Source organism: Salvia hispanica, chromosome 4 (genome assembly GCF_029641045.1).
Source record: "Salvia hispanica isolate PSC_SH4W2 chromosome 4, Shi_PSC_v1, whole genome shotgun sequence".
Lineage (NCBI taxonomy): Eukaryota > Viridiplantae > Streptophyta > Magnoliopsida > Lamiales > Lamiaceae > Salvia > Salvia hispanica.
Window position 1 is genome coordinate 6,272,543 of NC_142695.1, and position 24,757 is coordinate 6,297,299.

A 24,757-nucleotide genomic window follows, 5' to 3' on the forward strand; every position below is an offset into this window, starting at 1 on the left:
AATAAGAGAGAATAATTGGTAAAGTAAGAGAGAGGGAGAGAAAAAAAATTAGAGTAAGAGAGAAGAAGGAAAAAGTAGTGGAAATGGAGTTAGTGGATTGTGGGGTCTACTTCTTAAAATAGAAAGTTTCTATTTTTAAGAGAAGGCCCAAAATGGAAATAGTTTCTATTTTTAAGAGATGGAGGTAGTATCACATTGTGTTTTCAGATATTACCTGTGTATCTACACCATCATAATCAGGGGAACCAGGGCTCCTTCTCAAGAATGTGACAGATACAAAATCAGAATCATCAGAGCCCAAGGCCTCATAGAAAACATCGTTTGCAACAAAGTTTAAACTAGGCGAATCCATCTCATGGACAATAGTGTCAACATTGTCATGTGAAATCATAAAATCGGACAGTGCATCATTGAAGTCGTCATCTGCATCATTGAGGATATCATCCTCCTCAACTCCAGCTGCAAGCATGTCCTTCCCCAGTTGTTCTAAATTAGGGTTGCTACTTGGATGCTGATGAATGTTAACTGAACAAGCGAAATACTGAGAATGTCCATATAGAGAACTCTGAAGTTCATCCATAATCTTCAACGAATTCAGCTTCACTTTCAACGTCAAATCACTTGCACAAATTGAGACATGCACCTAAGAGAATCAGATATTCCAATGTCAATAACATGTAAAGAGATTCTCCCCGGAATAAGAAATATCATCATGTCCCAAGAAAATGAATATGGAGTACAATATTAGCAACTCTATGTATTAACTAGTCCAATTTACACACAACAAAGATATCATATCAACACGTGAAAGTCTAACAAGACAGAGTGCTTGCATCAAAATTTGAATGGAATCAACAAAAGTTTACTAAACACTCAGCGTCCATTGAAAGCTGCACAGAGTCAGAGCTTAAGTGAAAACTTACAATTCTCGTTTAGAATGTACAAGGTTCTGAAAGATATAGGAGCATGTCAAATTATGGGAATAAAGAAGCTCAATATCTAGTCAACTGACCAAACTGAAGGACATCGGATGTGATTCAGTTCACAGAACCACATACAAACCAATTTACCACAGCTGGCTAACAATGATGAGAAGCTATAATATTTTGGTTGAAAACTACAAAATAATGAACAGGTTCATTCTTTGAGATACGGAATGTGACTGATTAGGCATACTCTCCCAGCGGAAGGCTAGGCAAGAGCCAACAAAGGGCAGGTTCTGCTTATTATTTCCACAGATAACCAAGGGGATGTGAAATTAATGTTACAAGTTGTTTAAAAATTAGAACTCCACTTGCTCATAATTTAGTTTACATCGCTCACAAAAAATGGAAATGGTATTCAATATCAAGAATATTTAGCTCTGCCTCTGCCTGATTGGGCAAACCAAATATTACTAACCTTTCCTCCACCAGCAAGAAGTTCGAGAATGAGTTTTTCTTGTACTCTCTCATACTCCTCTTCTCCAAACTAATTAGCAAGCAAGGGAAAGATGGTGATTCTCAGACCATGAAATAAGGGGAAAATTCAATTAAAACTAAATAGAGGGATAAGTATGAAAAGCAATGACAAAATTCATATCTACATCTAGGAACAGAATTCCAATTCTGACCTTTCCATATACTGACAGTTTAGTTTCTACCACAGATCCATTGAGGACAAGATCAGCTGCTTTATCACTACTGGCCCGAGATTCAGCAAAATCAACCAGTCCATCCCTTAGGCCATCGAGAATAGCCTTCATCCAAATAACAGAGTCAGACTATAACACAAGCACTTTCTCTGAGAGAAAAGAAGATTGCAAAAAAACAGTTAAATGATTTCACATCTCACAGATGCTCGATAGGTGCTTTGCACAAGTTCTCTCAACCAAGTTGATTTTTCCTCTTCATTAGGGAACTCTATTATCAGGGCACCAGAAGACTCCAGAGCCTAGTTTGCATAAGAAAAAAAATATATAAAGCAGTCTCAAAAGGTTCCATAATAAGAAGGGGTAAGTGTGCCTAAATACATGAACTTTCACCAAATACTGGTTTTGCACATGAACTAAAATGTATGCCGCCAAATACACAAACTTTCAATAGTTCTTGTCGTTCACAAGGTTGTCGATTATCAACGAATTAATGTCAATGTAGCTAGCTGAAGTGGCAAACTAATGTCATCATAACTAGCTAAAGTGATGTAGACATCCAACTAATATAAAAGCATAACAAAATGATAATTGGAGGGATATAATGAGATTGAGACAAGCAATGGACATACAAACCAAACTACTCAGAAACTAACAGATGAACCTACCCATTAATAAGATAAGAGAAATATCAATATTAAAGAAAACTAACAACCAAACTGTAAAAGATAACATTGACAAGTTTACTTTCATAGCTTCATTAGGATATCCCACTGTACTGACAAATCATATTTTATTCTTTTAAAACAAGGACAAGCAAGTATAAAGCCAATGACTTAAATCGCATGACATGATTTCAGCCACAATCTTTCACCGGACAGTCTCGAAACTATCATTAGTTCATTATGCTAGATTTAAATGATAGGTACAATACGTCTCAAGTGAAATAATAAAATGTGTCAAAAGATGATCTGACAAGTACTGTTATTAAAATCTCAGGCATACCGACCTTTTGGATATCCATGCCTCTACTGCTCACAGCAATACAAAAAAGTGAACCACCAACATTTGTAGGAGGAACATCACATACTTGTTTACCAGCCATGCTGCAGTCCGGAAATGGTGGACATGGAAAAAAGGGATCTTATTAACACAAAAGTGAATGTCAATCCATGGCAATGAATTAAAGGGAAAGCAAAATAAAATGTAGACCTTGTACACCGTTGATAGCTTTGGGAACTTTCAGATTCTAAAACATAAAGGTGTAATCCAGATAAGACAATATAACAAGGTTGCCAGGAAGCAACTGAATAGCCAATTCCCTGCATATAATAAGGTCACAAACACATTACAGCATTAACAATATTTCAGGATCTCAAGATATCAACATACCCTCCAAACTAGAATTCTCGCCTCAGTTGCCAGATCTAGTGGACTCCAAGGCACATGACCAGTTTGTAGATGTTCTACTCTGTGCTGCTCATCACTATGCATTGCACCATTGAGTAAATTCAATAATTCATTGAGCCTGAAATATCGTTTTGGCGAGAAGTGTAGGCCAAGGCTTGGGATTTGAACAGATATACGTGTTGATGGATGATTGGGTCTAGGCACCTTTATCTGAGCAGTAGTATAAATTAGAATACCAAAAATAATCTGAAGATGCAAAACATGATAAAAAGTTTACATAGCATGTTTGTGAAATATACCTGGTCAACAATGACAGCAATTCCACACCTATCAATAAGAGAATAAAATTTGTCAGCATCTTGTGAAGAGGAAGGAAATGAAGGTCGGGATCCCCAGTCAAAAGGCTGAGTACTGGAACCACAATCTGCAAAAAAAGCTGCAATATCCCTTCCAGATATATAAAAACGAGAAAATAGATTATCGCTGTGGTCATGGAGCTGGCCGTCCTCCTGTTCAGAAGATAAAATACTTTTTACTATTCCAACATGACATATAAACAAATCCAGGAACAAGAAAAACGGGATACCTTGGTTTTTAATGTGAAATGCCCCAAATCTAACAGAAGATGGGTGTCAATTGCATTAGATCCACGAGAGTTTATAGGAACGATAACTTTGGGAGCATCAAGATCAATGTCAAGAGCAAATCTGATGATATGAGATTGAATTAGAATAAGAATCTACATATAAACTATAACATCAACTGGTATTGATTGTATTAGTAAATTTAGGAGATACAAGAGCAGTCCAATCACTTACAAATTAGCACAACAATATGGAGATGTAGCCAAAGAATAAATATCGTGCTTCTTAATTGAATTATAAAACTTATTTTTACATTTACAACCCTTCTCATAATGCAAACATTCATCATCAAAAATCAATTTGAATTGAACAACTATAATCAGCTTAAATCGCTTCGTTTGAGAGAATGAAAATCACAGCAAATAACTAGCATAGCCAAAGGGCATCACTTGAGTGAAATCTGTCTAGATAATAAGTATGCAAAGCTGACCTGCTCTGCTCTTCTAAAACCATCTGAAATTGTTCCTGAGCTTTCCGAGTTACTTCTTCAATTTTATACTGTCCGGTACAGTAATTGCTCAAAGGTTAGTTTAACCAGAAAACATTGTAAAGCAATCAGTCCACTAAGAAAGCTGAAAGCATGTGCTGAGCTTATAGAAAAGATTTTTTAAGTTACTTTAGGGGCTTATAAGATGTTTTTTGTCTGCAAATAAACAGTTAAATCATTCAATTGTACAAAATTATAGATTTTTAAAATATGAATACTTCCCAGAATAAGCCTCTGTACATATTCAAAACAGTTACATTAATTTGTGACATCCTATTTTTTGAGAGCTTGCAATATGTTTGTTAAAATCTTAAAAATAAATGACAATCTATGAAGGAGTCTATAGACATCTTCTATGATCTTTTTAAGGACCTTATAAGCTTAGCCCGAAATCCTCCTCGAGATACCAGACTTCTCATAGTAAGATTGAATGGATTATAAGAAAAAATTACCTGCAGGGCAGTTGCAGTTTCCAATGCAACAGATGGACTAACAGCAGTGCTCCTCTTCATAAAATGTAAAAAGCGTTCAAAGCTTTCTATGATCACCTATAATTGTTTTGTAGTAAACAAAACTTCATTAATATAACAGAAATACTACTAAAAACGAATAGGGGCCAGGACACAATATAAAGAATAAGATGCTCTAACTAACAAAACGGGGGACAAGACCAGTCACGTGATAGGAAGAACTACCGTGACATGACATGGAGATATTGTTGCGGAAAGCCTCCAATCTACATTTTCTCCTTCTGGAGCATGCACAAAAGTAGCTTGCAAAGCATTCACCTTCCGCTCACTGGAGACACTCTGTTCCAATAAGCCATATTGATCACAAACAAAATTGAATAACCAACCATAGTCCCGAGAAGAAACGGTGGAAGAGACATTAAGAACTCAACTATAAAAATGATATTAAGAAAACAGACCTGCACAAGGGTTCCTTCGGGTGAAGAGAAACCATAGTATTGCAATGTCACATCACAATGTATGCTCTTTTGTTTCAACTTCGTACACACATTCAAATTTTCAAATCTACCACAAACAATCTCAGTGTTATCAATGTTGACTATCCTAGCCGCTGCTTTACTGATAGATACAATAATCATGTAGTGTATCATATTTCGCACATCCTTCCCTGTCTGAGCCAAATCCTCATCTGGTTGAAAACTTAGCAATTTATTGACTGCTTCCCATTCTTCTTTAGTCAATTTTTCTTCCACTGACCCAGATAAACTTGAATTTTCACTAGCAGGGTCATCAACTGAAGTGCTTCGCCTGCTTGAGAAAATATCATCATATACATATAGGAAAAACATATAAGAAATGCCCGTACAGGACACTAACATGGGATACAAATGTAATATAACAGCACATTACTTACCATCTTACCGGAAACCAGCCTTTTTTCTTAAGCATTTGCTGTTCAGCAGCTTCCTTTGATTTTACTGACTCAACCTTTGCATGGGCAAGAAACCTAAACAATGATCAGAAAAGATAATGATTCTAATCAATGCTCAAAATTACAAGGCAGGGCTCTAACAACCAAACCAGTCAAGGCAACTAAGCATCTCAAATGAAATAGCATGTATTCAAACAATGACCTAAAGCAATGATAAGAAAAGGCAATAAAGCTCATGCAGCAAATATAAAATATTAATTTGTTCGATGGATCGCATTCGCATATCTCAACCTGTCCATTATTATCTTTATTAGTGTTAGAATAAAGGGGTGGACCAAGCTTTTGTTTCCAGAGCACTAATTCTTATGTTATTCATGTACTGGAGTTTAGTCATTTAGGATGTTATGGAAATTATCTTGGTTGAGTGGGCAGATTTTCTGCTTGTCAGGAAGAAACTTTCCTTATCGGCGCATGACGTTTGGTGAAGGTTCGCTTGCAGGTTGTTTTTCTCGTCTTTTTTGATAGTGTTCCTCTCAATATAGAGATTCATTTGAATTCTCTATCATCTCAAAATACCCTTTACTTTTTCAGCATATATTCCTATGTGCATAGGCTGTAGTTAGGACTTCTAAAAGCAGGGAACAAATTAATTCTTCTGTAAACTTATACTTTATCCAGGAAGGAAAATCTGTATATGTGGATATATCAGGTACATACCTCCACAACAGAATAACTTTAGCATCAAGGTCTTTTTCAATTTCTTTTTGTTCATCTGTATCTATATCTGATCCTTGCAACGAATCAGCATAGAGTTGCACATATTGTCTACGAAGATGGCATAGATGCTTGATTTGCTTCCATGAAAATCGATAACTGTCAGAACACAAAATCATATAAAACTTATAATTTGTAACATTAGAGTAAAAAATACAGAATGTTGAAAATCCAAAAAATTAAATCAAATGAATTCAGGAACTGATATACACCGCCCAACAATTTTGCTATATAGCAGTAACCAAAGAGGAGGTCTGGAAGTTCTTGACGATAATCCTGGCCATTTAGTAGCTCATGATACTACTGGACTTTCTGATGGAAATACTATTAAGCATGGTGAGCAATCACACCATTTAATTTTTTGAGACACATACACCAAGTTTACCAACCATATATCAATGTATCATCACATTTCTACAAGTACACCAATTACAACAAGATTATAACATGATATACCATGAAATTAAGTATCATGTGTACCCTTCACTATTACTACATAGTCACCAAACTGAAAAATTTGTTCTGTTTTTCAGTTCTAAATTGCAATCATACAATATATTCAAAAAAATCAAATCACGGAGCAAAGTGGCTTTTTCGTAGAACTCATGTGTATATATAAGTACACCCACACCTATGTTAGTGATACAATTCTGATTTTCAAGACTATTCCTGATTACAGTAAAATATATTGTCCCTTTTTTCTGAAAAGAGAAACAAATCATATCAACAAAGAAAAAGACAGTACACGAGATGAGTCATCCATAAAAGATAGATATCATCCTATTTAGGCAATACAACTCCTAGCTCTAGCTAAATCAGAAACATAGGTTTATATTCAATTTGACTCAAACCATCTTAACTCTGTTCCACCTAAAAATATTCCTCTTGATCCTTAAAAATCCATCAATTACTTTTAAGCCAAAGAGAATAGGAAAATTCTGAAGTGGATGCCAATAAATCTTTATTCTAAAATTTTGAACTAGCTTTATATCATAGTAGTTCTAATTAATCCATCCCAGATGTTACCAGAAAAGGTAACTCATAAAACCCGCATTTCTTGTTCAGTTCAAGTATTAAATCATTGCTAGATAGCTAGCGGCCATCTGAACATCAAATTTACCCCATCATCTTCTGCTGCAACCCAGCTTGAGCAGCATAACGCCACCACAATGCCGCACTACCTTTAACTGGCACCATGGGCCTTAAATGAGATATATCTACATGTGTTCTATATGCAGATATGGCCTCCATAAGTTTAATCCAATCATGATACTGAGCCTGAAATGAGAAAAAAAAAAAGTATGAAATGAAAGAAAGACTTGGACCTCTAACAAACCACTAGGCACGGCGATAAATTCAACAGTACTTGCTGTGCATTTAATCAAGCTACCTAAAGTCAAATGAACTGTTCATAATGTACTCAAAATTGATTTTTTCCAAAAGGATAGAATAAAAAGTGCAAGGATGCTCGTTATACTGTGCAAGCAAGACCAAAAATAAAATCTAAAAGTAGAAGTCCGGTATTAAGATGAACTGATGAACAAAACATTTGCCATGCAGCCAGAGATAGTGGGAGACAATCAAGAATGCTAATCGATGGAAACATTATTTCTATTAGCTTATAAAATTAAATTGGAATTATTTATTAGGACTTTCTAGCCAAATCTCAATTCCCTTTAATATCACAAACAACATATATGTGTGTGTGTCAGCTTCTCGAGAACTAGATATTGTTGGGTAACGATAACCTCGTACATGATAATGGTTGAGATTTAGATCACGATATGTACCTCTGTAATTGTCAAAGAGACATCGGCAATGACAAGTGAGGCCTTTTCATATGGAACATTTGAATCTTCTCTATCCTTGTTACCTAAACGATGGTACTTAAGAGCTCCATTAATAGGTGAAACTAAATAGTTTCGTTCCTGGGCCCAAGATGATGCTGGATCCCGGCTCTTAGAAGATTCGTTAATGCCATCTTGGAAAACCTAGCAGAACATTATAGAAAAAAAGATAAATAATGTGAGAAAGAGGAACGGGATAGATTTATGAGAGACCATAATTAGCTTGAGATTACCTCAACCCATTCCTTAGGGCTAAGATCCTCCCATCTCTTGTTCAACTTCCAGGGATCACGATTGGTATCATGGTACACAGCAAGCCTTTCGAGTTGCAATGACTATAACGGAACCACACAAGAATACAAAAAGACCAATTACATTCAAGAAATTATGTGCCACTAGCACTCAACGCATGCTATTATTCATGTATCTTGAACAAAATGAACCAATGTTTCAGTATTGTGCTAGCATTTATAAGCAATAGTAATTCCAGAATGGCACTCACTTAATTCAAAATCTTCAAAATCATTTTCTAACATTTTCCAAAGCACTACTTCACAGATGAAATTTAACCTTTAATTGAGTACATACAAAAGAAATCACCAATAGAAGAAAAAGGTTGAAGTATTACCTTGCGTAATTTATCTAAAGCACCACTTGTATCAAAGGTTTCATTGCCATGCTCATCCATTGTAAAAGCAGCAAGCTTTGCAAGGGTGAAGCCACAAGAGAATGGATGTCCTGGGTTGCTGTATGAAAAATTGGAAAAATAACCAAAGATACGCAGACAGAGCGTCAAGCCCAGAAAGGATATTGGCAAGATGATAAGGTGTTACTAACTCCAATTAAAAAGGCTAACCTCACAGAGTCCTCATATCTAATGTGAACGTTGCTTATAGAGATTTTAAGGTTTCCAATAATTGTAGATATTAGTGAACCCAGCCAAGAATTTCCAGCAGCTGACTGCAAAATATGAAATAAATATATATGAGTGAACTGCCAAAAAACATGAATTCCTGAAACAATGTAATGCTTTATAATCCAAATGCAAAGGCTGAGATGGAATGAAAGATATTGAGAAGATGAGAGCAGAACTTCAATTCAATATCTTTTCCACGCTACAAAGAATCAATCATCACAAGATAATGCAGTTACCTGCATTAATATACTTTTACAAAAAAAACCATCACAAATCATAACAGTTCAACATATTATGTGCTATTTATAATTATGCAAAAAAAAGTATTAGAGGAATGAATTTTTGTCATAGAAAAAAAATCCATTTTATTATATTAAAGAGGAAATACATACAACAAACTAGACATCTACCTCCTAAAACAATTAATAGTGAAACCTGCAATTACAATAGAGCTAATCAGCAATTACAAGAGAACTCAATTCCAACACTCTTAACACAAAATTGCTCCTATAAATAAAATTGCTTGAGTTCCTAAACCCATCTAAATGGACAAGTAAACAATGACCGTTATGGCTCTCCAAAGCACCTATCCTCATTCCCAATAACCACTTTGAATCAATTATATAGGTCTGAACAAGTTTTGGTTCATACAAAACAAGCCAATCTTAGTTAGAACCTTTCATGAGAAAAGGATGAAGGAAAATGGGTTCACGACTTCACGTGTTTCCCCCAAAAAAATTAGACATAGCACACACCAACAAGGAGAGAGAAGCATATACAATAAGCATCTTTGCATTATTCTGCCAACCTCTTTTTCATCTAATTAGATAAAAATTAAAAAAAAAATTGATAGTCAAGGGATGACCCCCCAAAAATGATAAAAACTGGTCCCCAGAAAGAGGAAAAAAAAGTGAAAGAAGAAAGCAGAAGCAAAATGCTTAAGGTTAAACCAAATATATAAACTTCATGAGCACTAAAATTTCTCTAAATTTCCATGGAAGAAAGAGTTGCAGAGTGCAAGCCATACATTTCCAGGCTTCGATCTTGATAATGCTTCAAGAGTTGCTGATTCTGCTTCCTACATCAAGAGAAAAATGTGTCACCAATGACAGAGAGAATAATTATCAAGAAAGACAATGAAATTCAATAATGATGGGGTAAAAATGAAGACTAAAGTTCAAAATTGGTGCCCAAAAAAACATTATGATCCTACACATTCAGTGTGATAGTTTCTGGTCCTTAGGACAGTATGTTTTGGTCCATATTAACTCTGTCAAAAAAGTTTACGGCCAACAGCATTTTGACAAAATTAGTGAATTCTATCATTCTAATTACATAAGTTCAGAAATGCTTAAATTCAGAAGGAAAAAAAAAAACACACAAATATTAAAGAAAAATATGGAAGTATATTATTCACCTTTTAAATTGTAATTTAAATGCAACTAAGGTACCAATTTAGTCAAAATATTGTTAGACCATAACTCTTCGACAGAATCGTTAAATATGGACCAAAAGATATCACACTTAATGTGTAGGACCAAAAAGTTATTTTCGGGCAAGTGTGCAGGGACCAATTTTTGGACTTTAGTCAAAAATGAATAATTGCAATAATATAAACATTTGAAGGAAGTCCTCATTCTCAATATACAATATGACTTTTGAAAGTGATAGTCCATGGATTGTGATCACTTGAGAATATATGTGTTTACTGATTAATCTATCGCACTGAGTTTTGAAAAGACAGAAGTTCTCTTAGTTACAAAAGAAAATGTATCATGTTAAATCATACTCAAGCACAGCCATGCAGATAACTAGCTAATATATCCCAATCTATGAATATGAGGCAGGTTGGCTAAGTTAGATGGAGAAAAGCGAAAAGAAAAGGCAACAAAAAAGTAGCTGCTCATTCCCAGAACAAAACATATATGAGATGATGAAGATAAAAATTTCAGAATTTAAGATCCAGATTCACCAAGTACAACTACCGCTTGCAAAAGCTTCAAAACAGTAACTAAATGGACAACACGTGAAATGGATTCCCACATACAAAAAAAAAAGTTAAATGTAAGGAGCTAGAGACCAGTCCCTATCCTTTCACTAGGATGGAAACTACTTATAGGAAGGTGAAGCATTAGGAAAATTAGATAAGTCACCCAAGCTCAGATGCCAATAATTTCTCTAAGGTCAACAGATTCCAATTCTGAGGATTAATGAGTAAGCTTTATCAAAGGTGTTCAATGAGTAAGCTTTATCATTTGTTTAAAAGTTCAGGTTTAGCGGTCAGCTCATAATCTGATAAGATAAATGTACATTAGAAAAAGAGCCCTACTCACATCAATTTGCTGCAGTTTAGCCTCAAATAGCCTTTCGCGATCTTCTTCCTTAGATAAAACAAAAATACAGGAGTGTATCAGAAAATTAAAAATAAATCAAATGTTGGGCATAAATCATGCATCAATGTAACCGGATTTTCAAGAGGTAAGGCATGAGATAATATGAACCTTCAGAAACCTTCCATCAGATGCGGGATTTGCAAGAATGAACACTTGATCTATGAGAACAATAACTGGCTCCTTGCCAAGACTTTTCCAAGGTACCTTATGATCAAAACAGAAAACCAAAAAATGAAGACACCAATAAATTATCCTAATTCTTGAGCCATAACATATGCGTCAGGGAAGGCTGATAGACTTCAGTTAAGACAATCATAGTCACCCAGAAGATGATCAGTTTACACCACATTTTTTCTTAGCATCATGATTTCTAGATACTTGTTCTTTTTCCCAAGATGAAATAAGTCATAATAGAATTAGACTGAATTCGCAAGCTTATGTACTGGTTCCATAATATCAATGGAACATTCTCAAATTGTGTGAAATGAGAAGAGCAACACAAGTTCAAAGGAAATAAGAAATTTTAATTTGTTAAGAAAGAAACATACAAGTACGGAAAGGGGATGGGAATCCCAAATATATGTAAAGGCCAAACTAAATGACACTACTCGAAAGTCTAATAGGCACTCCTCTCCATCCCACTCAAAGAGACACATTTTTTATTTGACATGGGATTTTATGCAATGGTGTTTAGTGTGTTAATAGGAGAAAGAATAAAGTAGAGAGAGTAATGTTTCCACTCAAACAATGTGGGACATCCAAAAAAAGACATCCCAAAAAGGGAAATGTGTTAATTAGAGTGGAATGGATCCAACTTTAATCCTCTTCTAGACCTCACCAAGGGATTCACCAAATATTTACGAATTCACCAAATGGACCAGCTAAACAGAAATCATTAACATCTAAACATCTAGTCATCTAGACAAGTAAATGATGAAGAATTTATTATCTTGAGGTTGATGATAGTTGGTCCATACTTCATACAAGTCCTAAATTTTGCAGCAATATTATTTGATCAAGCAAAAATATTATCCGCAAACCATAAATCACCTTTAAGGTTATAGTACCAAGAAAACCAGCTTTGACAGTCACCGGAAGCTTCAATGCGTTTAATGCTTCTGATTTCAGTTTCAAATCCTTAAGAACCACATCACCTAAGAAAATGCAGAAAAACATACTGAACGTTATCCTCTGTGTCCAAACTTGAAACCAACTCTTCAAAGTTTATTATCAAAACTGAAGCCTCAGTTCAAGTGAAATAAGATAATAAGCTACTGAAAGTCTACAATGCTAAAGGAACTGAATGATAAATATGGTAAATCATACTGGTTACCAAAAACATACCTTTCCAAACACTGATTCTCAAGGCCTCAGAAGACAACCCATGGACATACTCACCCAAGTATCTCCGAAGCAAATGCAAGACCTTTAAAAAGTATTAAAAAGACATAAACCTAAATGACTTGAAGAATTTCATAAATGACTCACCAGTCACCACAGAGAATAAATATCAACAAATGTGAGGAGCATACTCTGAAAATCATTCTGATAACATGAAAGCTAGATGACAATAACTCAATGGCCACTCGGATAACATTAAGACTAAGAGAGTGCAATGCAGGGCATTAATCAAGTTACCTTGTGAAATAAAATACAATGCAAATATAAACTAAATAACATAAAATACAGAGATTTTGGTTTCGTCTGTCTCCTTAGAGATTAACAGCCTTAAAAGCATAATAGCTTCAAACACAATTCCACCTGTTTAACCCCAAAAATCAGATTTTATGATTAAGAGCACTGTTCGTTCAATGTGTCAAATGAGCAAGTAAAAACCGATGCAATAATATTGTGCATGATCCACTCAGCAGTTTTTAGATTCATCCTGCAGGTAGAACGTATGTTACTCTTATGATGGGGCAGCAAACCAATGCAATTTTTATCTTCATTGTCCTTTGCACTATCCTTTCCTCTGTCTACTAACATCAGCGAAGCATCAATATTTTAACCAATATGAACCCCAAATTGCCAATTTATATCAAGATATTGTCTACAAAACCTCTTAATCTATAATTAGATGGACAAGGATTATAATCCTTCAAGGCAGACATCACAATCATTCAGTAGTCTAAAAATTGGTGGCTCACAACATATTTTCCAATTTTCTTACTATACTTTATTGGTTTTACATAAGCTAAGAAACCTAATCTGGTGAAACACGTTCAGATTAACGATACCTTACACCATACCAGACTTTTCACAAGTTACTAAGACTTCATTCAACATCTGATCGTATTTGTGCACATTTCCAACCTATTAGTGTTCGGTCTAAGACGTCATCCCATGTATAATCAAATTTCCGCACTATGTCCAACCTAATAGTAGTCGTACTAAGACTTCATCCGACGTCTAATCCAATTTCCGCACATTATAAATCTATTATTTTTCATACTAAGACTCCATCCAATGTCTAATCAAATTCCAACCTATTAGTGTTCATACTAATACTTCATCCACCGTATAATCAAATTTCCTCAGATTTCCAGCCTAATATTGCAGAACAGCACTCGCCATTGAATCAAAAAAATTCGGACAATGATTTCATACTATCCCCATGCACACATTCCGCCGCAACAAAACCATCTCCCATGCATTCCATTCCGTTCCCACGGCGAATAGAAAGACACAAAATTACAATAATCAATCAAAATCAGTGACGTTGACAGCTCCAAATGGTCACCACGCAATTAAATAGATAAAATTAAAAAAAAAAATCAACAATGGAGAGAGGATGAACCCACATGTGCTTCAAACATGGTGAAATATCAAGCTGCTGATCGTTTGAGGCGACGGTTTTCAGGAGATTATTCCAGCATAAAGCGACGATCGCCGGCGGAAAAGCGCCATGGGCGAGTATTCGATCTGGTTTGGTAATCAATCGATTCTCCTTGGCGATTACGCGAAACGCGGGGAGGAATTGGAGGAGGCCGAGTGTGTGTTGTGTGTGAAAAAAATGAAGAAAACGGTGGTGGGGTCTTCCAGGTGCTGTGTATTCCAAGCATAGCGTTGGCCCTTTTTGGAAACATTTGCGGTGCTGACGGGTCGGATCTGACCCGCGATTCGTTATCGGCATTTTGTTACTGCTATTTGGGCTCATTGGGCTTATGCCTAATTCATTGCTCGGCCCGAACATAAATTTTTTACCATTTTACAAGGTGTTATATTTTGCAGTAGTATTGTTTTGTTTATTTCATTTTTTATGTTCTATTTTGCGTTTAAATTTAGCGTTATTTTTTTACTATTGTTCTTTTTTTTGGTAGTATTTCTGTAAATCTTAAAATATGGAGTGCTAATTTATAGTTGATTAAACGAACTATCGACTTTGTAAGTTTGTGTCAAAATTTTAGATTCATTTGTTGTGTTTTAAAAGTGTACTTTTGTTAGTTGGCGGCCCCTTTGCCGGATACTCTTAAGCTCAATACTAACGCATCGCTAAAGGGACGATCAAGACATGCTTTTAGTGGTGGTCTCATCCGTGATTCTACAGGAGCTTGGAGGTATGGTTTTGTTGCTAATAATATTAGAGTGTGACCTATTTTGATAGTCGAAATTTGGTGCTTATTTCATAGGCTACAGTTGGCAAAGAATATGGATATTCGAAAGTTGGAGGTAGAGAGTGATAGTTTCACTGGTGTGCCATGATTATGGATAACTTTGAAGTGACCATCAATTGCAGATCTATAGTACGGAAGGTGCAAAGTTTGTTATATGAGTTTGACTCTGCTCCGTCACGTGCACAAGGAAGGACATTTCGTTGCTGATTTTCTGTCACATTACGCATACAACTTTTATAAAAGTGTCCATGTTTTAGAGTTTCCTCCCTTGAGTCTTAGTATTTAGTTGATGCATGATAGATTAGATGTTTCTTACGTTTGTTAGTTTGTAATCAGGCTCCGATCGCTTTTCTTACCCAAAAAAAGTGTATTTATGTCATTTAGTCAAATTTTTACGGTAGCATCCGGCAAGCTGTCAGGGTGAAAAATGGATGTACGATATTTTTTTAACAAATCAATAATTTATAATTTAATTAAAAAATTATGTAGACTTGTCTGTGTTTGTGTTTGTGCTTAAAAGTGTGTTTGTTATGAATGGGCCTTTTCTGCTAAAGCTTGTGGCATATGGCCATATGGGCCTTTTGGGGATGGATTGAATTTTACTATGCGACAAATCTCAATCATCAAAATCTCAATTATCAAAAACCCATGATAGAGTGACTTTTCAAATTGGATTAGGTATTCCTAATTTATTTCATTATTACTATTGAAGGACAAATTAGAAACTGATTGTTTTGGTGTTGCTCGTGTGAATCAAATAAGCAGGAGATTTGTCAGCCAACATTCACTCCTTGAATGTGTTTACTTGTATGTATGTGCAAACAAATAGTAACATTTATTTTATATCACGCCACCAACTTTCAATGTTTTTTAGAAAATAATTACCAATAGTTTGGTATTATTTGGTGGCAGTACATTGAGTTAGCTTGCAATATTATTTCCTTTTATGGATGTGAGTGTTCCCAACAACTGAGACTTTAATCAAACTTTAATCAAATATGAAGATTTTTTAAGGGAAATTTGTACAAATTAGGAACATGTACATAATATTACTATTAACAAATCAAAAATAATTCATCTCAATTAAATTATAATCCAAATAGAGTTCCAACGAGTTGGCTCTATATTTCGCCGTCAAATTACAATCCATCAAATTGTATATAAATCAAACTTTTTACAATATTAGAGATTTCTAAAAATGAAAGTTGTTTTTTGTAAGGCATTAAAAGTTTGGGTGATAAATCTTGTATATTTTCGACCCACTATGATTTTTCCGATTTCAACCCGATATTATTTTTATAACATTTGCTTGTAATACGACCAATTTTATATTGCGTGCCATGGAATGCGACCTATCTAATTCATTGTATCAGCCATCCAATTGTAACATTACATTTCATCTCTTTAAAAGATTGAAGAGGCAAAATAGAAAGAAAGTGAAATATTTAAAATGGCAAATTGACAACAATTTTTAAGCTAAGAAACCCCACATCAATTCGGTAAGAAAATAAAAAACAACGAGTGTTTTTACAAAGACAGCTTCTTAATCAATCATTAATCATTGTTTATAGAATAATGATTGCGATCAACGACCCGTGATTAGCCAAAGACGTAATCACTTATGTAGGAGTAGTTGTTTTCCTTAACTAGTCATTAATTATGTTTACGTGGACATATATATGGCATCAAATTTTATTCTATAGTATCTTCTTTGTTCCTTTATTACCCATTTAATATTTATTGAAATTAATAGAATGCATGTGATACGAGTACATTCCGTGATAGTGGAGCCCAAAATCACACGTGGTGTGATAATGGTGGTCCGATCATGCCTAACTAGTTGTTGTTCGCCCTCCTATGAAATGATTTATAATTGCCTCGTTTATAAGACAAGGGCATATAATTAGTCTTAATTTGGGCTAATAGTACAAAAGACAATCAATATTTGGTCAGTTCAGATTTTAATCACTAACTTTAGATGTGGTGAAAAAATACACAAACTTGTATAGTAACTTTATCATTATTAAATAATTAAATTTTGGACGAATTAAAATTTGTGTATATTACAGAATTTATGTTTTTTTATAATGTTACTATAAGTTCTTCCTATAAAATACGTTATTTAAGAGAATCGGCAGTCGAATGACATAGACTCCTCGATGCATCACATATGATTAAATTTTGGACGAAATTGAACTTAGCGAGAAATTTACTAACAAATTAAAATTGGTGTATTTATTCACCTCATTTAAAATATGTGATAGAACCTCATTGATCATGGGTTCAAATCCCGTCATCCGATAAGAGTCTTTCGGCTTTAAACAGTAAACTTAATTGAGCAGGATTAGTCGGATTCCGCCAAAGACGAGTTCGTACACATGTGGTCAAACCAAAAAAGATGTTACGTTGAATAAATAATTGATGTTGGTGGTGCATACTAAAAAATATTAATATGATATATTATAAGAAGTTTTTTCAAAAATAGTATACTTAAGTGATTTAGATTTTTTTTTACTACGGATGTTTCGAACCTGCCTTCGACGAAATCAGATTAATCATGCTCGATTAATGGCAAGCTTATACCTCTAATATTGTGTATCTTATTCTCCACTAACATTAATTTCAATTTATTTTATCTTTCGCATACTTTATTAATTATACATAAAAAATTATATCGTCCACTCTAATTAAAATAAATGATAGTGAGCGCTTTAGTACTATAGAGTACTAACTAAACAAGTAAACATAAACCTAACTATTTATGCCATCTCCAACCATTTACACCAAACTCAAACTCATTTTTGAGTTTGGGTCACACCAAACTCCAATCATTTACTCCAAACTCAAACCTAAAAGAATATTCCATATTTTTATTCTTTTTTATACCTTTTCAATTATACCTACATATTTACTTAACTTACATATTAGTCCCATAATATTTTATCAATAATTTATGTAACTTAAATAATTATACAATTTTTTTTTTATTAATATATTTATGTATTAAATACACTTTATATTAAAAAAAATACACTACTTTTAAAATTAAATACACTAAACTTGCAATAATAAAATTCAAATATAAATTGAAACTCATTTAAATATATCTCAATTTCATAAAACATATCACGATAAACATAAAAAATACTTAAAATTCAAGGCTCAAAATTTGTGCATTGTTTCCACAAATGATCAACTAGCACATTTTGAAGTTCCAGATGAGCACTTTTATTTCTTATTGCGTCATATCGGGTCATATACTCTTGAAATAATAACAAGAATTTTTTAGCAATATTCATTCCTATTTAGTAAATTTATTAGTTATTATTTGTAAAAAAAACATAATTTATTATAATATGGTCAGCTTGCTAATTTCTATTTAATTAGTTTTATTAGAAAAATATATGTAAATTCCATGAACAAATTGTGTCTAAATTATGCGGCTGATAGTTTGAATCAACTATCAAGTACTACTGTACTAGTACACAAATTGACAGTATACAAATTGGCCGCCGGCTGATTCAACTATCAAAATAATAATAAGGACTATTATGCAATATTTAAAATTTTTTTGCAGTAGATACTCAATTTTGGTGTTCACTTCAAATTTAGTGTTGTTTGATTAAAAAACCCAAAAATAGGTATGGGTATGGAGTATGGTTGGAGCACATTTTTACACCAAAAATGGGATTTGGTGTATGGTTGGAGGTGGTCTTACACATGCAAGTAGTACGATACAAAAAAGTAAACATAAACCAAACTATTAACACAGATAAGTAGTACGATAAAAAAAAGTTATTTACATCCACCACCAACAGTCTTGTTTTTCATTTTTGATGGTCCATAAAAAATAGTGATTTTATGATAAATTTTTATCTCTAATAATTTGAATCTTATTTTTCACTAACAATATTATCAGTCATTTTTTTTTTCTCTATATCTCTATCAAATTTTATCAATTTGCATATAAATTTGTGTCATCCACTCCCACTACCAATAATCTATCCTACTTTATTTTTTTAATCCATATATTTTATTATATTTCATACTTCATTCTTTTTATTCTAAAAAATACCTTAATTATAATGGAACAAAATATGTAGTATAGTAGTACAAAATAAGTAAACATAAACCTAACCATGTACACACACAAGTAGCACGTAGTTTGTGTTCGAAATACTAAATTTGTAGATTATAAAAAGGCAATCAGAATCAAAAGTAGGTAGTATTCGAAATATATAGCCGGAGTGTTTGCTGGAAATAAAATACTCTTTTTAAAAGTTAAAGGCTGAAAATCAAATCCGAAAAATTATTTTCGAACTCAGTTAGCAGAATATTTTCGAATTCAGTAAGCAAATCTGTAACTGACAAGTGATACCAACTCCACTAATTAAATACGGATTAGCTATTAATAGACAGTTCCAATTAATCCTTTCGCAATTTCACAATTAATTCTCACTTTATGGTCACATGACTCACATATCTCGATTGATATAGTACTATATGATAAAAGTGTATAACATTTATGACGTAGTAGGTCTTTATAAAATAAAACTCTGAAAATATCATAATATATTTGTGTGATTCTATATACCACTTGAAAATCATAATTGTAAATATTAATACATCTATCAAACAATAAATAATGTGTTACACCACATCCTATCAACTATAACATCGATGTTCAGATCCCAGCCATGGCATAACATCGATCCCAGCCATGGCAAGACAAGGAAAAGGGATGGCCTAACAGTCTCTATCAAAACTTAAATTTTTCTTGTTTTCTTATTCTAATATTGTCGAAAATTGTCGAAAATTATCTAGCTTGAATCATTATCAATCCAATCCACTGCCGAAATGCTGGAATTTGAGGATGAGAAGGGGCTGAAATTGCTGATAACAAGAAAAAAATTAGGCTAAAATAAGCTAGATTGAATAAAAGAACACTGCATAAATAAATAAAAATTAGAACTCCACTACATTAATTAGTAGCTTGATATACTGTTTATGTAGCTATATTTGTCTATAAGAAATTAAATATAAATTACATATTTATATTGTACACCAAACTCACAACAAAATTTATTTTTGTTTAATTAGTGTGGTTTTCCCCCTTTATTGTAGCATTTATCCCAAACTATTATTCATCATCTACTCATCATTATATATTGGTGATGGTGTATATACTCGTGAACAATGGAAATATACAAAGCTGCAAAAAAAACATACATGCAGTGCTGTAGCTGAGTTTGTGCTCCTGCAATCACATTTCTAGTGAATGCTCACACGTGACTACTATGCTTATCTATCACACCAAAAATCCCCAATCAAAATAATTCAATTCACTAACGTTAGTGTAAAATTTAAATCAAATTTAAGTATATACTTTGTAATGATTTATTATTGACTATCTCATAAGATCCAGGAAACATATACTGATTATAACAGTGACAAGGTGTCCCATGTCAAAGACTAGTCGGTATCATATGTGTGGCTCTTTTAATATTACAACTTGTATAGTTTAATCCATGTTTCCAAATACTAATAAACTCGAGCTCGGTAGGTACTCTTAATTTTATATATAATAATAGTAGTAGTCTATAATCTAATTATGTAGGTATACCTATACTATATACTTATTTTAGTAGTAATTGGTATTATTCCCTCTTTTCAAGTTTTCATTTTATTAATTCGTTACGACCATAATAAAAGGTCCATTTACTATTTTAATTTGAACAAATAAATTACTTCGTCCGTCCCAATATAAGTGACTCGCTTCTTTTCGCACTCATTTTAAAAAAATAATACTATAAAATAGTTGAACTGGAAAAAAGTAAAGTAAGAGTACGAACTATGTAGAGAAGACTCTCCTCTATATAATTTTCTCTTTTACTTTACTCTCTCTCCACTCTAACCATTTTATATCATTTTTTTTCACAATGAGGGCAAAAAAAAAGCGAGTGCTTATCTTGAGACGGAGAGAGTACAAATTTTACTAAATTGTTACACTCATAATTTTAACTTAATAGTATAATATAAAAAATGATCCACATTACACTCATTTTTTTTTATCATTTCCTACAATTTTTTAACTTAAATATTGCGAACGGAGCTAGTAGTTGGTAATGAGTATATAAAATAGAATATAATAAATTCTAGTAAGTTCTAGCTGGTAATTAATGTCTATATACAAGTAATAAAATGAGATTTAATTTGGGGTCACAAATTGATAGCCCGTGAACATAGTGTGTGAAATCCATGGCCACCACAAATAGCTACACAACAATAAAGAGTCACGAGACTACACATTGTTTTCGCTTTTACACCATCGCATTACATTTGCTTCTCTTTTCCTTGTTTGCCATTTTATTCCCTATGTTTTCTCATGCACACGTGTCGCCTTCTACAAAATTGATGAGTAAGTAAGTAACACTTTATGATGTGAATGAAATCATAATCAAATTAAGTATTGTAGTAGTAGATAATATCAAAAGGATCATGGCCAATAATAAGGTGCCACCGCAGAAAAGGGTCAATAACTACATGTATTTTTTTTTCTATATCTTGATATATATAATGTGAATTTGATTAAAAAAAGCTCAGACACAGAGCTTGGTTACTACACAATTATCAAGAAACCACAAGCTATTCTCACATGAACAAAAGTGCATATTGAGAGAGAGAGAGAGAGAGAGTACAAACATGAAGAAACCGTCAAATGCAAAATCAGTATAGATATATTGAGATTGAAATTCCAAAAAGCAACAAAATCGGAGCAGGCTGATAATGCACCAAAACAATTTTCCTCCATTAAAAAGTTTGAATGGCTGCAGGAAAATGATGTGAGAATCAACACATTACCGCCACGTGTCCATTTCTTGCATTAGAACCTTTTGTCACGTGAAAACTTTGTAGTAATATAAATTCCACTCACCTCCTCACATTTTCACTCTCAACTGTCAACTTCTCTCCCTCCCTCTCTAAATTCCAACACAACTAATTCCTCACTTTCGCCATCTGTCTTAAAAATTCCCTCTTCCAATTCTTGCTCCAATGAAGCCTCTGCATATATTGTTTCTATTGATCATTGCAATTCAAAATGTAGCTAATTTCACAAATGGTAAAATGCATCACCACTCACCCAAAAAGCATAAGCATTCAAGAAAACTCTCCCCTGCCCCTGCCCCTGCCCCTGCCCCTGCCCTTGCCCCCACCCCTGCCTACCCGCCCTCCATCCCGTCCGACCCGAGCTACGGCCCGACCCAACCCAACACAGACACGAACACGACCTGCATTTTCGACGTGACCGAGTTTGGGGCCTGCGGGGATGGCTCCACGGATGACACGGCCGCCTTCAGGGCCGCCTGGAAGGCGGCCTGCCAGGTGGAGAACGCTGTCGTTCTCGCACCCTCGAGCCTCGAGTTCATGATCACTTCCACTATCTTTTCCGGGCCTTGCCAGCCCGGACTTGTTTTCCAAGTAAGACTGGCTTTTATTTATTTTCTTTCTTTTTTTGATAAATAATTAGGTGGACTCGAACCTGATACCTTAATTTTTTTTTAAATGAAGATTGATGGGGTGGTGATGCCGCCGGATGGGCCGGAGTGCTGGCCAGAAAAAGACAGCCACCAGCAGTGGTTGGTGTTCTATCGTCTCGACGATATGACACTGACCGGAACTGGAACCATAGAAGGCAATGGCCAGAAATGGTGGGATCTTCCCTGTAAGCCTCATAAGGTAAAGAGTGTACAAGTTTAAGTCTTTATTTATTTTTATTTTTTAAATAAATTTTCAATTTTTACATATTTGATTTAAATTTCTACTAAATGAGATTCATTTATAGTAGAATAATAAATACAATAGTAAAATAGTATGATGGCAAAAATAAATTATGGGACACTATATTTCATCTCGTAACTTACGATATCGACATCGCACGTTCAACTTGTCCAATCCCTATCTTCACAATCTTATAAAAGTCCATTGCTTTCTTTAACTTTTTTCTCTAATTAATTTGTTTTTACTTGTATTAGTAGTATAACTTAATTATAACAAAGTTGAAATTTTGTTTCTTTGCAATTATCAGGGCCCTAATGGATCGACATTGCCTGGACCATGTGACAGCCCTGCGGTGGGTGTACATTTACATCTTTTCTGTTTAATGCTTTCTAAATTTAGTTTTCTAATAACTTTTAATTATAATTATTTTGCAGCTAATTCGTTTCTTCATGAGCTCCAACTTGGTAGTGACCGGTTTGCGCATCCGAAATAGTCCTAAATTCCACATGAAGTTCGACGGGTGCGAGGGCGTGTTGATCGATAAATTGTCGATATCTTCGCCCAAGTTGAGCCCCAACACCGATGGAATTCATATCGAGAACACGAAAGCCGTAGGCATATACAACTCCGTGATCGCTAACGGTAAATATAACTACAACTCGATCTGAAATGGGTGCATTTTTCATTTTTTAATTTTTTATTTATTTATAATTCTATGTGCAGGGGATGATTGCATCTCAATCGGGCCGGGTTGTTCGGACGTTGATATCGAAGCCGTCACATGTGGGCCCAGTCACGGAATCAGGTTTGTGCTGTTTTTATGATAATAATATAGTGTTATTTATTTTTTTATTCATTTAAATGAGTATGAATCCTTAGTTTTTGGACACAAATTTGCTGACTTTACTAGCACCTATGTTTCCTTTTGTCATTTTATGTGCGTTGTATGATTCTCACATATTGTCACGCTCCCAAAGGGACATAATCCTCTAGAATCTGCTTTCTTTTAAATGCATATGTAATGTAAGGATGTGATCGGTGGAAATATAATAAGTACTTAATATATTAAGTTGAAAATTTGACTAAATTGTAGTTTTGCTTGTCAATTTAAAAATCCGTCTAATTGAAAGTAAATGAGTTATACTAATGAAAATTGATCCGAAAAATGCAGCATAGGGAGCTTGGGTGTGCACAATTCTCGCGCATGCGTATCGAACATAACAGTTCGAAACGCATTCATAAGGGACTCCGACAATGGGTTGAGGATCAAGACATGGCAGGGCGGGACGGGGTCCGTCTCCAACATTTTCTTTGAGAACATCCAAATGGAGAACGTGAGAAACTGCGTGCTCATCGATCAGTACTATTGTCTAACCAAGGAGTGCAGGAACGAGACATCGGCCGTATACTTGACAGACGTGACATACAGGAACATAAAGGGAACCTACGACGTTAGGAGCCCGCCGATACACTTTGCATGCAGCGACAGCATTGCGTGCACGAACATCACGATGTCCGAGGTCGAGCTCCTTCCCCACGAGGGCGTTTTGGTGGACGATCCCTTTTGTTGGAATGCGTATGGTGTACAAGAAACACTAACCATACCTCCAATCGATTGTTTGCTCGATGGGATGCCTCAAACACTAGCTGAAAATTCTTTGTATGGTTGCTAATATTTATATCAACTTAGCTAAAGAATATGATACAAATATATGTATAGTTATATATCGAGAGAGAAGATGTTTTGATTCATCCCTCTGGGAATAGTCTCCCATATAGTGTGATGGGGTCGTATGAATTTCTTGCGTAACTATGTAATAACATGAAGCTCCTCTTTATAACTAGTTGAATGGTACATTTGA

The 24,757-nt window shown here is 34.3% G+C and overlaps 2 protein-coding genes across 2 annotated transcripts in view; one reads left to right on the forward strand and one right to left on the reverse strand.

Annotated features, from left to right (window-relative positions):
• Positions 1-14,521, reverse strand: part of LOC125194160 (calcium-dependent lipid-binding family protein) — a 36,472-nt gene extending 21,951 nt beyond the window's left edge. Inside the window, exons 1-26 of the mRNA XM_048092225.2 lie at positions 14,304-14,521; positions 12,847-12,928; positions 12,553-12,656; positions 11,611-11,706; positions 11,443-11,490; positions 10,137-10,187; positions 9,050-9,153; positions 8,822-8,939; positions 8,427-8,528; positions 8,137-8,337; positions 7,467-7,624; positions 6,290-6,445; positions 5,555-5,647; positions 5,100-5,448; positions 4,867-4,980; positions 4,624-4,719; positions 4,115-4,182; positions 3,627-3,747; positions 3,340-3,549; positions 3,023-3,250; positions 2,843-2,952; positions 2,640-2,736; positions 1,834-1,932; positions 1,613-1,738; positions 1,402-1,470; positions 215-643 (exon numbers count right to left, since the gene is read on the reverse strand). Coding sequence (XP_047948182.1) covers positions 215-643; positions 1,402-1,470; positions 1,613-1,738; positions 1,834-1,932; positions 2,640-2,736; positions 2,843-2,952; positions 3,023-3,250; positions 3,340-3,549; positions 3,627-3,747; positions 4,115-4,182; positions 4,624-4,719; positions 4,867-4,980; positions 5,100-5,448; positions 5,555-5,647; positions 6,290-6,445; positions 7,467-7,624; positions 8,137-8,337; positions 8,427-8,528; positions 8,822-8,939; positions 9,050-9,153; positions 10,137-10,187; positions 11,443-11,490; positions 11,611-11,706; positions 12,553-12,656; positions 12,847-12,928; positions 14,304-14,318 — 3,444 coding nt within the window. The 5' untranslated portion in view covers positions 14,319-14,521. The remainder of the gene's footprint in view (positions 1-214; positions 644-1,401; positions 1,471-1,612; positions 1,739-1,833; positions 1,933-2,639; positions 2,737-2,842; positions 2,953-3,022; positions 3,251-3,339; positions 3,550-3,626; positions 3,748-4,114; positions 4,183-4,623; positions 4,720-4,866; positions 4,981-5,099; positions 5,449-5,554; positions 5,648-6,289; positions 6,446-7,466; positions 7,625-8,136; positions 8,338-8,426; positions 8,529-8,821; positions 8,940-9,049; positions 9,154-10,136; positions 10,188-11,442; positions 11,491-11,610; positions 11,707-12,552; positions 12,657-12,846; positions 12,929-14,303) is intronic.
• A 7,558-nt stretch (positions 14,522-22,079) lies between these two features.
• LOC125192834 (Pectin lyase-like superfamily protein) lies at positions 22,080-24,757 on the forward strand. The gene is made up of 6 exons (XM_048090496.2): positions 22,080-22,595; positions 22,686-22,853; positions 23,203-23,247; positions 23,330-23,537; positions 23,619-23,700; positions 24,067-24,757. Exons 1-6 carry the CDS (start codon positions 22,170-22,172, stop codon positions 24,566-24,568), a joined length of 1,431 nt encoding a protein of 476 aa, XP_047946453.1. The 5' UTR covers positions 22,080-22,169; the 3' UTR covers positions 24,569-24,757.